General features: G+C 40.8%; 1 protein-coding gene across 4 annotated transcripts in view; it reads right to left on the reverse strand.

Annotated features, from left to right (window-relative positions):
• The window catches only part of EFHC2 (EF-hand domain containing 2), a 192,382-nt gene that overhangs the window by 161,966 nt on the left and 14,788 nt on the right, over positions 1–15,628 (reverse strand). For 2 of the 4 annotated variants that reach the window (XM_013057519.2, XM_045089478.1), the window contains exon 1: positions 13,434–13,542. The exons of the other annotated variants lie outside the window; for them this stretch is intronic. In XM_013057519.2, coding sequence (XP_012912973.2) covers positions 13,434–13,538 — 105 coding nt within the window. In that variant the 5' untranslated portion in view covers positions 13,539–13,542. Of the gene's footprint in view, positions 1–13,433; positions 13,543–15,628 lie in introns of those variants that run through there. 4 annotated transcript variants of the gene reach the window in all.

Raw genomic sequence — 15,628 nt, forward strand, 5'->3', positions numbered from 1 at the left:
TTTCTGTCTTGTCCTACTCGTTTTTTTAAAAGGTAAACACATCCCCCACGGTTTATTTTTCCCATTACAAAATGCACCTTCTAGTGGCAAATAATTATGATCCACCTTCACCCAGAAAGTTGGGTCACATTTTTAAATTCAATTCACTTTAGCAAATTCAAAACTTTGAAAAGCAATCAAGAAGAAACCCGATGCTCCATGCTATTTAAAATGGTTAAAAATAACGATTACTGCAAGTGAACATTTAGAACATTAGCTTGCTAATTGGTCTATTCTACTTATTTGCCAAGAATGCAAACGGCGCGGGGTTGGTGGGGGGGGATCCTCTACTTCAGAGTGAAAATGTAAGTTTTCCTACGTAAGTCTAAACGTTATTTGCACTGACACAGAAAATAAAATCTTTTCCTCATTAAAATGAATGTAACAGGAAATTCCTCAGAGCTGACATTCTCATCCTCATTTTAAAAATTTGCCTTTCCTTTTCCTCACTCCCCTCCTGTCTTTTCTGGGGATCTGGGCAGAGAGAGAAAAGCCTGGACGAGGCTACCGAGGGTTGGCAAAGATGTGGGCCGACGTCAGCTCGCGTGCTATGCAGCAGGGAAGTAAAAGAAAGAGTCCCTCGGAGAAGAAATCCAGCAATACCCAGGAAAGTGACAAGTGCAGATGCCGTCTGGCCTAGCAAGTCCATTTGCAAATATCCTTTGCCTCTGTGCACAAGGAACTAAATATAAATAATAAATATATCTATAACAAATGTAAATAAATATTTATTGTGCTACATGTCATACATGGTGAACATCCAGCCGCAGCCCTGAATAAAAAAAATAAAACAACTCCGATTACAGCAAAGCCATCTCTTGCTCCCCTCCCTGCCTCGCCTGTGGGTAACCATTACCCTGAATTTGTCGCTGGAGTTTTAACATTTTTTGTCGGGGCAACCGTCTTTTGCAAAAGCATGACTCAGAGAATTCTGACCAGAGGTCTGAAAAGACCTCATTTCAAGGCAACCTATGAACAGCAGGAAATACTTGCCAATCTTCTATCTGATAAGGGGCTAATATACAAAATATATAAAGAACTCCTATAACTCAAAAGCACAAACACAAACAATAAAATGAGAAAATGAGCAGAGCGTCTGAACAGTTATTTTTCTAAAGACAACACACAAATGGCTCAGTATCACTCAGCCTCAGGGAAATGGGAATCAAAAGCCCAGTGAGATATCACCTCACACCTGTGACAATAGTTCCTGTTCAAAAAGACAAGACGTGGGGCACCTGGGTGGCTCAGTGGGTTAACCCTCTGCCTTCGGCTCAGATCATGATCTCGGGGTCCTGGGATCGAGCCCTGCGGCGGGCTCTCTGTTCAGCAGGGAGCCTGCTTCCTACTACCCCTCTGCCTGCCTCTCTGTCTACTTGTGATCTCTCTCTCTCTATCAAATAAATAAATAAAATCTTGGAGCCCTCGTGCCCTGTTGGTGGGAGTGGGAATTGGTGCAGACATGGGAGAAGACAGTGTGGAGGTCCTGAAAATATTACAAACAGAACTACCTACCACACAATCCAGCAAGTCCTCTGGGTATTTATCTATAAAAATATCACTCAAAACAATATATACACCTCTGTGTTTGCTGCAGCATTATTTACAATAGCTTCTAAAACATGATAAAAACGTAAGTGTCCACCAATGAATCAATGGATAAAGAAAACACAAGATACACACACACACAATTATTCAGCCATAAAAAAATGAATGAAACCTTGCCATTTGTGACAACATGGATGGACCTTGAAGGCACTACGCTAAGTGAAATGAGACAGGAAAAGATAAATATCATCTGAGCTCATTTATATGTAGAATCTTAAAAACAAAAAACAAACGAACAAACAAACAACAAAACACCACGGGCTCACAGATACTGAGAACAGATTGGTGGTTGTTCACAGGTGGGGGTGGGAGGGAGAATGGGTGAGGGGGTCAAAAGGAATAATTATCTAGTTATAAAATAAGTTCTAGAATGTAATGTATAACATGGTTACTATAATTCATATTGTACTGTATTATTTGAAAGTCTCAAAGAGAGTAAATCTTAAAAGTTCTCATCAAGCACTGGGTGTTGTATGTAACTGATGAATTCTTGCACACTACATCTGACACTAATGTACTATATGTTGGCTCACTGAAACTAAATTTTAAAAAGTTCTCATCCCAAGAAAAAAAACTTTCTACGTGTGGTGGCAGATGCTAACTAGACTTAATCATTTTGCAATATATACAAATACAGAATCATTTGTATACCCAAAACTAATATAATGTGTCAATTATACCTCAATCAAAATAAAAAATACAATACTCAATGTTAGAAAGAATGAAGAGAAAAAGAAAAGACCCAGTTTCCTCTTGTAAATGAAGGCAGCCTGGAATAATCAGGAAGGGCCTGAGCAGCCCCACGCATGGGAGACAAGGCCACAACAGCTGCCCTGGGCAGATGAACAACCCAGCTCAAAGGCTATGACGGGGAGGCCAGAGGCGGTGGTTAAGATGGTGAGCTGCAGCCTGGCTCTGTCCCTTGGAGAATCCATTGTCATGACCTCTACCAAGCTCTGACCTCCCCTCCCCCACAAACCTGCCACTCATACACGTTCAGATTACCACAAGTCAATCCCAAATCACCAAAGCAAAGCAAAAACTGGGTTGGTTAAAACGAATGCTGGAGTTTCCTCCCGCATTTCCATGAATGCTCCCTCTTTTATTTTTTTTTAAGCTTTTATTTATTTGAGAAAGAGAATGAGATAGGGAGGGAGAACTTGAGAGGGGGGAGGGTCAAAGAGAGAAACAGACTTCCTGCTAAGCAGTGACGCACCCCCCCCCCCCCCCCCCCCCGCCCTCGACTCAATCCTCGGGCTCCAGGATGACAACCTGAGTTGAAGGCAGTACTTAACCAACTGAGCCACCCAGACACCCAGCATTGTTTCCTCTTTTAAAGCAAGTAACCTCAGAGGCTCCAAGGAATTCCAGTGGCTGCTCCCTGCACATACCCACTGCCCCTTCAGCTCTCATGCCATTCTGCCTCGCATTGTGTATTACAACTCTGTGCATTCACTCTTTGAAAAAATAAATACATAAAAATAAATAAAATAAAGCAAGTCCTTTCAGGCAATCACAAACTCACCTCAGGTCAAACCAACACATGTTTCTTAAGCATCTACTGTACTCCAAGCTGTATGCCAGATTTACTAGTTAAAATAAGCATAAGACGCAGCCTGCACCCTAAGAAGAAACCCACAGTCTTGCTGGTGAGATACTATTCAGATCTAAGGAACAACTAGAAAACTAGAAAATAGTACAGGTACCATTTCTGACCACTCATTGTGAGCTAGACTCCAGAGGGCTTTCTGTACATTATCTCATTTCACCATCACCGAACTATCTGATAGGTTTTATTATTGCCATTTTTACCAATGAGGAAACCAAAGTAGAGGGAAGTAGACTAGCATACCCACAGGGACGCTGGAACTAGTGAAGCCTGCCTCTGAACTTAAGTTCATGTGACCTTAAGCTCTGGTCAGCCAGGCTGGAGGAGCAGTGGTAAGGTCCCATGGGTAAATGGATCCTGTCCTGGGCAGGGAGGAACGGGATGAATCGGACAGCAAACGACAGGTAAGGATGTTGGGGACAAGGTTACATGTAATACACAGCAGCTGAGCTGACAGCACCCAGCAGGAGGGGCAAGAGAGTAGTGAGTCTAATAAAAAAGGACAAGTTCAAGTTTAGAAAGAGGGTAAGACAGTAGAATACATAAGGAGGTCTATACTATGGAAAGCCTCACATTTAACTACTGCATACATCTGAAATGAAAATAAAATAATCAAGAATCTCACCCCTGGATATATATCTCAGAGAAATTCTCACAGTAGTCAATAAGTGGTTAAATATGAGAATGTGTCATGGTGTTTTGGGGAAGTGGAAGGTAATCTAGAGATCTGTGTTGATGAAATCAACAAGAAAATATGGTTTAATGGTGGATGTTAATTTCACCTCACTGCTTGAAGCAATAAACCAAGCACTAAACCAGATGCATTAGCTCACGGTGCCACAACAAAATACCATACACTGGGTGGTTGAAACAACAGAAACTGGCTTCTCAGTTTGTCCTCACAGGGTACTAAAACAGACAGCAAGCTCTCTGGTGTCTCTTCTTTAAAGGGTACTAATCTCTTCATGGGGGCCCCATCCTCATGACCTCCTCTACACCTCATTCCCTCCCAAGGCCCCATCTCCAAATACCTTCACATTGGGGGTTGAGGCTTCAACACAAGAATCCGGGGAGGGCACATTTCAGTCCATAGCATCAAATGTACACACAGCAACACATATCCTTCAAACATTGTTGGTTGAAAAAAAAATGATTATCTATAATAATAATTACATTTGTTTCTAAAAATACACACACACACACACACACACACACACACACACAGTGTTATATATTTTGCAAGGAAACATACAGGTTCCAGAATGTGCATCAGAGATATTTATATGGAAGCTTATGTAAAGCGGCAAAAGAATGAGATTAAGGTTAAGGACCAATACGGAATAAAAATACCTAAAACCAGAGATGGACCTTGCACAGATCAATGACGTAATGCCAGAAATAGACGAATATAATGAATTCACCTCTTTGTGCCAGACATTAAAAAACCAACAAACAAAGGTGGGTTGGAAAGAAATGGGAGAGGCAGGCAGACTTAGCGAGCTGTTAGTGCATGAGCAGGCACAAATGAGAAAGGACAGCACAAGGGAGGCACAATGAGAATGGGAAGGAAGGGACATTCTAGATATAGAACAGGGGGCCTCGAACTATCTTTGAAGAAGGGCAAGTTGATGATTTTCCCAATACTGCTTCAGACTAATACCTTTCCAATATACAATAAAATTAATTACAAGAAATTGAAATAAATACAAAGACATACAAAGTCTTACAAGCCCACTGATCACACCCTTGGAAATCATAGCAATGTCAAATTGCCATATAAGCTTCTAAAGACTCCCAGTGTCTCACACACACACATGCCACATTTTGAGTGGCACTGCCATAGCCACCATCAGGTGAAGAAACCAACATCTGATTGGATGTGTTATAGAAGGAAGAGTGAGGGGAGGTGATTTGAAAGTTTCACGCAAGCCTCACTTCCACTTTGGAAGGGTTGGGGAGCAGAAGATGAGAGAGGAAAAGCACTAAAAAGGATGAAGGAAGGGAACCTGGCTGGCTCAGTCACTTAAGCATTTGCCTTCGGATCTGGTCACGATCCCAGAGCCCCAGGATCAAGTCCCACGACACGCTCCCTGCTCAGCAAGGAGTCTACTTCTGCCTCTGATCCTCCCTCTCATGCTCTTTCTCAAATAAATAAAGCTTTTTAAAAATTAAAAAATAAATATATAAAAAGGATGAAGGACTTCCATCAGCTGACCCCTTAGCCTACCTATTGACACAGCTCCTGGGCTCAGTTTCTCATTCTGAAATTTCTGGTGGAGACCAAAACAGCAGATTAAACCTGAAGCACTTTCAGAGAGTCTAGTCCTTCCTTTCCACCACCACAGCAGCAAAGAGAAGAGGGAGAGGGTAGAGGAGGAGTGCCGGCTCCCTACCCCCAGACACATACACAACTGCTATGAACTCTTGTTAGCACATTTTTGTCCAGCTAGTGACAGTGACTAAGAATACCAAAAAACTGAGCCTTATATCTTAGATATATTTTTAAAATTTGAGACAGTGACAGTGCTAGGGGCTAGGAGCAGAGGGAGAGGGAGAAACTAAAGCAGACTCCATGCTGAGTGCAGAGCACGAGGCAGGGCTCACTCTCACAACACTGAGATCACAACCTGAGCTGAAACCAAGAGTCCACTCCTAACCGACTGCACCACCCAGGCACCCACAGAGCCTTTGTTTTATTTTTAAATATTTTATTTATTTATCAGACACAGAGAGAATGCACAAGCAGGGGATCAACAGGCAGAGGGAGAATCAGGCTCCCCACTGAACAAGGAGCCGGATGCAGGACCCGATCCCAAGACCCTGGGATCATGACCACAGCCAAACGTAGAGGCTTAACCCATTGAGCCATCCCAGGCATCCTAGAGCCTTTTATTTTATGACATAAGACCCACCAATGCTGTGAACATTGAGAAACTACAATACATAAATTCAGAAAAAAATTCAATTGAGTTCCTGTTAAATCCATCAGAATCCTAGAGGAAAACATAGGCAGTAACCTCTTCGATATCCGCCACAGCAACTTCTTTCAAGATATGTCTCCAGGGGCACCTGGGTGGCTCAGTGGGTTAAGCCGCTGCCTTCGGCTCAGGTCATGATCTCGGAGTCCTGGGATCGAGCCCCACATCGGGCTCTCTGCTCAGCAGGGAGCCTGCTTCCTCCTCTCTCTCTGCCTGCCTCTCTGCCTACTTGTGATCTCTGTCTGTCAAATAAATAAATAAAATCTTTAAAAAAAAAAAAAGATATGTCTCCAAAGGCAAAGGAAACAAAAGCGAAAATGAACTCTTGGTACTTCATCAAGACCAAAAGCTTCTGCACAACAAAGGAAACAGTCAACAAAACAAAGAAGCAACCCCCCGGAATGGGAGAAGATATTTGCAAATGACAGTACAGACAAAAGGTTGATATCCAGGATCTATAAAGAACTCCTCAAACTCAGGGCACCTGGGTGGCTCAGTGGGTTGAGCCTCTGTCTTTGGTTCAGGTCATGATCTCAGGGTCCTGGGATCAAGCCCCGCATCAGGCTTTCTGCTCAGCAGAGCCTGCTTCCTCCTCTCTCTCTGCCTGCCTCTCTGCCTACTTGTGATCTCTGTCAAATGCATAAATAAAATCTTAAAAAAAAAAACCCTCCTCAAACTCAACACACACAAAACAGACAATCATATCAAAAAAAATGGGCAGAAGATATGAACAGACACTTCTCCAATGAAGACATACAAATGGCTATCAGACACATGAAAAAATGTTCATCATCACTAGCCATCAGGGAGATTCAAATTAAAACCACATTGAGATACCACCTTACACCGGTTAGAATGGCCAAAATTAGCAAGACAGGAAACTACATGTGTTGGAGAGGATGTAGAGAAAGGGGAACCCTCTGACACTGTTGGTGGGAATGCAAGTTGGTATAGCCTCTTTGGAGAACAGTGTGGAGATTCCTCAAGAAATTAGAAATAGAACTTCCCTATGACCCTGCAATTGCACTACTGGGTATTTACCCCAAAGATACAGATGTAGTGAAAAGAAGGGCCATCTGTACCCCAATGTTCATAGCAGCAATGGCCACAGCCACCAAACTGTGGAAAGAACTAAGTAAGATGCCCTTCAACAGACGAATGGATAAGGAAGATGTGGTCCATATACACTATGGAGTATTACGCCTCCATCAGAAAGGATGAATACCCAACTTTTGTAGCAACATGGACGGGACTGGAAGAGATTATGCTGAGTGTAATAAGTCAAGCAGAGAGAGTCAATTATCATACGGTATCACTTATTTGCGGAGCATAACAAATAGCATGGAGGACATGGGGAGATGGAGAGGAGAAGGGAGTTGAGGGAAATTGGAAGGGGAGGAGAACCATGAGAGACTATGGACTCTGAAAAACAACCTGAGGGTCTTGAAGGGGCGGGGGGTGGGAGGTTGGGGGAACAAGGTGGTGAGTCTTAGGGAGGGCACCTATTGCATGGAGCACTGGGTAGGGTGCAAAAACAATGAATACTGTTACACTGAAGAAAAGAAAAAAAAATCGATGAGCAACATCTCCATCCAAAGAGTACCAACTACATACTTGTCAAATACTTCAATTCTTTTGCTGAATACAATTAAATCGGCCAGACCTAACTCTTAAAAAGAATACTTTAAGTATGAAAGGAACTATTACTAAAATTTTTCCTAAAGTTGTGGCTTGTGGGTTGTAAATTCATACACTCAAACCCAAAAGTTTAGTAATATCGGTTTCTATGGTTATTCTCATCAACATAGCACGCAAAATGCCATTTCTGCATTATCAGAGTGTTAGTGGGAAATTTCTTTTTTTATTATTTAAAGGATTTTATTTATTTATTTGACAGACAAAGATCACAAGTAGGCAGAGAGGCAGGCAGATCACAAATAGGCAGAGGAGGAAGCAGGCTCCCCGCGGAGCAGAGAGCCCGATGCAGGGCTCTCCATCCCACGACCCTGGGATCATGACCTGAGCCGAAGACAGAGGCTCAACCCACTGAGCCGCCCAGGCGCTCCTGTTAGTGGGAAATTTCAGTTCAAAACTGCATATATCAGAAACTAATTGCTCGAGGATTTGTTGGGTATGACGTGAAAGTCCATACGGCACTTGTTTCAAATGTCTGCTTCTCCTGACGCGCACATGCACTTGACATTTGCTGATGTAATCTCATAGGACCACTTGTTAACCTGTCCCTTGCCCCAGTGACTGCAATATGGTACTTAGTCCCAAACTGGACAAAGGTCTTAGTGAATGACAAAGTGAGGAATATATAATCCCCAGAAACCGTGCTCCCTTCGTGTCCTAACTCCCCGGGTCCCACCATGGCTGCGAGATCCAGACTCACCTTGATGTTTCACTTCAAATTAATAGCTGATACCACCAGCCCCTTCCCTGTTGCTAAAAATTAGAAGAGCAACTTTATCACACGCTCAGATTGATTACTGAATAGTCAGCGAATTGTCAGGGCCACAACGGAAGCCATAAAGCTAAGCCAAACTGAGAAGCAGCCTCTAGTCATTAGTATCGTGAGTTGTTTATCCATTTCTCTTTTTTTTAACATCTTAATTTTATTTTATTTTTTTCAGTGTTCCAAGATTCATTGTTTATGCACCACACCCAGTGTTTATCCATTTCTAATCTCTCCTTCTCAGTTCCGGCACGTCAGAATCTCGCTGTTTCTTTCTGGGCTGCCTGGAGAAGCCCAGATGCTTTTGACAACCACATGACAAAGTCAAGGAAGAGTGAGGTGCTTGGTAAGAAACTGACAGCTCATTAGGGCCACCCTAAGCTGGAAGCCTGTCTTCGCGGATATGAATATCATTCCTGTGACCGTAACAGCCAACGTGCCCAGCACCATTTCAAGTACTTTAAAAGCCTTCGATCCTCTTCATTTCAGAGCGAATCTCGGAGAATGCTTTGTCATTATTCCCATTTTGTAGATGAGGATACTCAGACACGTTGGGGGTGCGGGGGTGGTTTAAGTCATTTGCCCAAGGTCACTCAGCTGCTGTGGGTGACTGTTAAGTGCTTCATCCAGGAGGCAAACTCAAGATGTGAGCCTTTAAACATGGGACCTTGCGCTGTTTGTGCCTGTTCAAGGAATGTGCTAGAGCTCCCCTTGTTTACATCACCAAGGTTGAATTAACACTTTTTAAAAATTTTATTTATTTGACAGATCCCAAGTAGGCAGAAAGGCAGGCAGTGAGAGAGGAGGAAGCAGGCTCCCTGCTGAGCAGAGAGTCCGATGCAGGGCTCGATCCCAGGACGCTGAGATCATGACCTGAGCCGAAGGCAGAGGCTTTAACCCACTGAGCCACCCAGGCGCCCCTGAATTAACACTTTTAATTTGACAAATACACTAACGCAAATGACCACCAGGACCACCAAGAGATGAGCTAAAGGGACCTAAACATTAATAGCAGTTTTCATCACCCCTTCCTCAAAACCAGAACAGGTATTCGAGAGTGCTGTTGAAAGCCCTTCCCAGTTACCAACAATTACCGGAAACCTAAGGACTGAAGATAGCGAGTTCGAATTTCCTATTTCCATGTCCGTTCTTGACAACTTACTTTTCTGCCTTCGGAGGTTAATGGAAAATAGGATATAGAATTATCTAAAATGATCATTCTCAGATATTCCTGCTTGATCAAGTTTGGTTCTAGTTTGCTTCTATTCCATGAATAGTTTTGGGGTTTTTTTTCCCCCTCCCTTCGTATCATATTTATTTTAGGAACACATTTTCTATTTTCTTCTTTTCTGTACTTTTATAGAGCAAAAAAGTCACTCAGTAGATGCTATGAACCTCCCAGAGAAAATAACAACGAAATTGCCTCAGGCAGAGTGGGATCTTGGAGTGCATGAAAGAGCAGGAAAGCTATCATTACTTATTAATAAAGCTAAATCACTCAAAAACAAAGCCCAAATGTAAAAATAAAAAAGCCAAGTTAAAGTAACCTTCAAACGTTTTTTTTTTTCAGCTAATTTTCTTCTCTTTCCAAACATAAGCTGGAAAATTATTGTGCTCAGCCATCAGCTCAATAGAATAGTGACATTGCTTTAGTATATTTAATAAGGTATTTAAATCAGTAGAGTGGAAGATAAAGGTCAATAAGATCTAAAGAAAGGTGCAGCCCCTTCCTCAAAAAACTGATTTTTTTCCTCTAAATAATTCAGTTCAAAACACCAATCAATAAAAAGAATTCTAAAGGCTTCCCCAGCAAAGTCGGTTAAAATCACTGGCTGATTATAGCTGATCAGTACATCCTACCCAAACTGCTTCTTCCTTGCCTATCTCCATTTAGAAGCCAGAAAAGCCAAACACTCCACTTATTTCCTCAGCCTCCTTTTCAGAAGTCTGTTCTGGGATTCTGGAAAAGGATTTTGTCCCCTTGAGCCAAGGGACAAGTGACACTGCCCCTAGTTCATCCCTTTTTGCCTTGAGATGTATACATGATGCCTAGAGCTGCGGCAGCCACCTTGGGATCATGGGGAGGACACCAGAAATGGTGGCTCAAAATTGAGCCTTTAAATGTGTGCCAGTAGCCACTGACCTCCAGACTTCTGGCTCAGCGAAAAAATAAATAAATCCCTGCTTCTTTAAGCCTCTATTAATCAGGTATTCCATTATTCACAGTAGAAAGCATAACATACTAATGCATTTAGTTTCTAAAAGCTGTGCTTGACTGCAGTTGGTTTTTTTTTTTTTTTTTTTTAAACAGAGTAAGAGGAGTAAGTAAGTGAACTAATGGGTAATTTTCTTTATACATTGACAAAAAAAAAATCTCTTCTCAAACTCTGAGCACAACAAATATTAGTAAAATTTATCACCTTCACTGAACTAAGGGATCTAGCTGAAATTAATTCTTGAATTTATGAAGAGCAGCCACTGGTTCCACTGAGAAGACTGAAAGAATGGAAAATACAAAGGCAGCTGTGAGGGGTATACACATGGGCAATGTACCTGGAGACAGAAACCAGGAGTTCATGACCTGGCCTGGTACCTTCTTAAAGGATATTACGGAGGAAAGTCTACCTCAAGGTAAAACAAGAGAGTTGTTCAGGGAATGGAGGTTCATGAATGCATGGGCGCGGGTGTGCGCATGTGTCAGCATGCTAGGGGTAGAACGCTGACTTGAGCGCCCAACCCCCAAGCTCAACACTCCTATAATAACACACCAGCTAGCACAGTATCTGATGCAAGCTGAGGGTCAAAGAAGATGGCATGAAAAAACAAAGTGCTTGCAACACAGACTTCCCTCCTTCCCCCAGCAGTCTGGGGGTAATAGCCATGGATTCAAAAATGATGGGTTAGAGTAGAGGGGTGAGATACAAGGGAAGCACACCTTCCAGCTAGATTTGGTGAACTGATAAAGACTTTCAGGGGGCAGAGGCAGATGGGTCCCCTAGCTGTGAGGACAGTAGAAGATAGAGGCCCAAGGGTGGGAGGGGGTAGTGATTGTGCAGTTGTGCAGAGTGTGTTTTGGGACTAGCATCTGAAAATCTGCTTCAGTAGTCCCTGATCCCACAAAAGCAACGACTGAAGCAAAAATTATAATCCAATACTTGTAACAATAATATTGAGAAGTGGGAAAGGTATAGGGACCTAAACATAAGTAAGGTTTCCATGCTTCATTTGTAGTAGTAGAACGCTGATAGTTATAGACCACAGTCTATGTAAATCATCCATAAATACTGTAAGATCCAGAACAACCACTATGTAACTACACTAAGAGAAACCCTCAACATAGTGATTTGACAATTTTATCATGTAACTGTCACCACAGTGTGGTCACCATACAAGGTTATCACAGTATAATTTTTTTTTAAGATTTTATTTGACAGAGACAGGGAGTGAGAGAACACAGGCAGGAGGAGCAACAGAGGGAGAGGGAGAAGCAGGCCTTCTACTAAGCAGGGACCGCAACGTGGGGGCTCCCAGGACACTGGGATCATGATCAGAGCCGAAGGTAGATGCTTAACTGACTGAGCCACCCAGGCATCGCAGTCATTACAGTATTATTGACTATATTCTCTATGCTCTACTTTTCATCCCTGTGCATTATTTATTTTACAACTGGAAATTTATACCACTTAGTCACTATATTGAACACCAGAAACTAATATAACATTGCATGTCAATTATACTTCCATAATAAAAAAAAAAATTTAAGCCTATACTCTCCAAAACGCTATAAATAAATCAAGATGGAAACCTAACAACAACAACAAAAAAGTTCTGGTATCCCATGGGAAGAGCAGAAAAAAGAAACAGAGGAAAGAAACAGCAAACAGAAATAATATATCAGACATAATCATTAACACACCAAAACCCACCTTGTATGTAAATAACCAAATACATTAATCAAAAGGCAGATTTGCAGAGTGAATTTATAAAGCATGACCAACTACTTGCTGATCACAGGGAACTCACTTCAAATTCAAGGACAGAAATCAGTTAAAAGTAAAGATATGAAAAAGATACACAAGGCAAATACTAATTTAAAAAAAGCAAAAGTGGCTCTATCAGTAACTGATACACTAGACTTCAGAGCAAAGAAAATTACTAGAGAAAATAGAGCCTTTATATAATGATAAAAGAATCAATCCACCAGAAAGACACAACAAACTTAAATGTGTATGCACCAAATAACAAAACGTCAAAATATATGAAGCAAAACCAGTAAAGTTAAAGGAGAAATAGATAAATCCACAATTACAGTTGGGGACTTCAGCAAACCTCTGGGCAACCAACACATGTAACCAACAGATCCTAATTGACTTATATAGAACCCTCTACCCAACAAGAGCAGAATACATATTCTTTTCAAGTGTGTGTGGAACAATAACCAAGTTAGACCATACTCCAGACCATAAAAGCGACTTTAGCAAATTCAAAAGAATTAAGATCATACAGATTGTATTTGATGATAATGGCAATGAACTATAAATTAATAACAGAAGAACAACAGGAAAAACCTCTAAATGTTTGGAAATCAAACAACACACTTTTCAACGGTATATGGGTCAAGAAGGAAAGCTCAGAAATTTTTTTAAAAATAGGTAGAATGGAAAGAAAATGAAAATGCAACATATCAAAATATGTGGAACGCACCTAAAACAGTAGGGGGTAATTTGCACTAAATACCTACATTAGAAATAAGGAAAGGAGACACCCAGGTGGTCCAGTCAGTTAAGCGGCCGACTTTTGGTTTCAGCTCAAGTCGTGATCTCAGGGTCGTGGGATCCAGCCCCATGTCAGGCTCCATGCTCAGTGAGGAATCTGCTTGAGGTTCTCTCTCCCTCTCTCTCTGCCCTTGCCCCTCAACACTGCTCTCTCACTCTCTCTCTAGAAAATAAGTAAATCTGAAAAAAAAAAAAAAAAAGAAATGAGGAAAGGTCTCAAAATCAATCCCCTATGTTCCTACTTAGAAAAAGAAGAGTAAAATAATTTTTTTAAAAGCCCAAAGAAGGGAATAATAAAGATTAGAGCAGAAACCAGCAAAATTAAAAAAAAAAAAACAGTAAAACCGAGAAAGTCAAACACAAAACTTGTTCTTCAAAAAATACATATTCATAAAATTCATCTCTAGCAAGACTGAAAAAGCTTTTAAAAAGAGTTAAGATACAAATCACCAATAACAGAAATGAAATAGGATATTTTAATAGATGCCATAGCCATTAAAAAGATAGTAAGGGAACACTCTGACCAACTTTACACACATAAATTGAACAACTTAAAAAAGTGAACCAATTTCTCAAAACCACAAACTCCCAAAGCTCAGCCAAGATGAAATAATCTGAAGAGTAACCTTTAAAGAACCTGAATTTACAACTAAAGCCAAAAAGAAATCCCTATGCCCAGCCGGCTTTACTGGAGAATTTTGCCCGATATTTAAATAAGAATTAACACCAAGTTTATGCAGTCTCTTCCTGAAAATAAAGAGGAGGGAACTATCCCCAGCTTATTTTATTAAGTCAATATTATCTTGATACCATACCATAGAAGACAGTTCAAAATCAGAAAACTACAGACCAAAATCTCACTTCAACATAGATGTAAAAATCCTCCACAAAAAAATTAGCAAATTGAGTCTGGCACTGTATGAAAAGAATTATACACTATGACCACCTGAGATTTATTATGCAAGACTAGGTCAACATTTCAAAATCAATGTAATTTACCATATCAACAAATGGAGAAGAAAAATGATCATATCAAGTAATACAAGTTAAACACATTTGTTAAATGCAACACCCATTCATGTTAAAGACCCCCAAATAATTAAGAATATAGGGGAATTACTTGATAAAGACCATCTACAAAAAATCTATAGCTAACCTCACACTTAATAGTTAAAGACTAAATGCTCTCCCAAAATCAAGAACAAAGCAAGAATGTCTGTTCTACTCATTCAACACATTAGTAGAAGTTCTACCCACCATGGGAAGCCAAGAAAAATAAATTAAAGGGATACAAACTGGAAAGAAAGAAAAAGCACTATCTCTATTTATAGGTTTCAAGATTCTTTATATAAAAAAACTTCATAGGATCTACCAAAAAAAAAAATCCTACCACTAGTAATTGAGTTCAGCAGGGTCACAGGATGCAAGATCAACACACGTAAGTCCATCACACTTCTATGTATTAACAATGAACACGTGAGACTGAAATTTAAAACATGATGTCATTTACAATCACTCCAAAGAAAATGAAATTTGAAACATACACAAGATATGTGAGTTGAAAATTATAAAATGCTAATTAAAAAAATCAAAAATGACCTAAAGAAATGGAGACCCATATCAAGTTCAAGGGTTAGAAGACTCTACATAGTAAAGATGCCGATTCTCCTCCAAAAGGATCTAGAGGTCTAATGCAATTCCTATCAATATCCCAGCAAAGTTACCTGTAGACATAGACAAGCTGATTCTAAAATTCGTATGGAAGGTACAGGCCCTAGACAAAGAAGAATCTTAAGAAGACTGAAGTAGAAGGAATCACTGTACCTGATATTAAGGTTTATGATATTACCATAGTAATAAAAACAGTTTGGCTTTGGCAGAAAGACAGATACAAAGACCAACAGAACAGAACAGACACCAAAAACACCACTCAAAAATGCTCAAATGAGGGGTACCTGGGTGGCTCAGTGGGTTAAGCCTCTCCCTTTGGCCCAGGTCATGATCCCAGTGTCCTGGGATTGAGCCCGGCATTGGGCTCTCTGCGCAGTGGGGAGCCTGCTTCCCCCTCTCCGTCTGTCTCTCTGCCTACTTGTGATATATCTCTCTCTCTTTCTCTCTTTCTCAAATAAATAAATAAAATCTTTAAAATAAATAAATAAAT

This window comes from Mustela putorius, unplaced genomic scaffold, assembly GCF_011764305.1.
Source record: "Mustela putorius furo isolate JIRA1106 unplaced genomic scaffold, ASM1176430v1.1 tig00003836_pilon_pilon_pilon, whole genome shotgun sequence".
Lineage (NCBI taxonomy): Eukaryota > Metazoa > Chordata > Mammalia > Carnivora > Mustelidae > Mustela > Mustela putorius.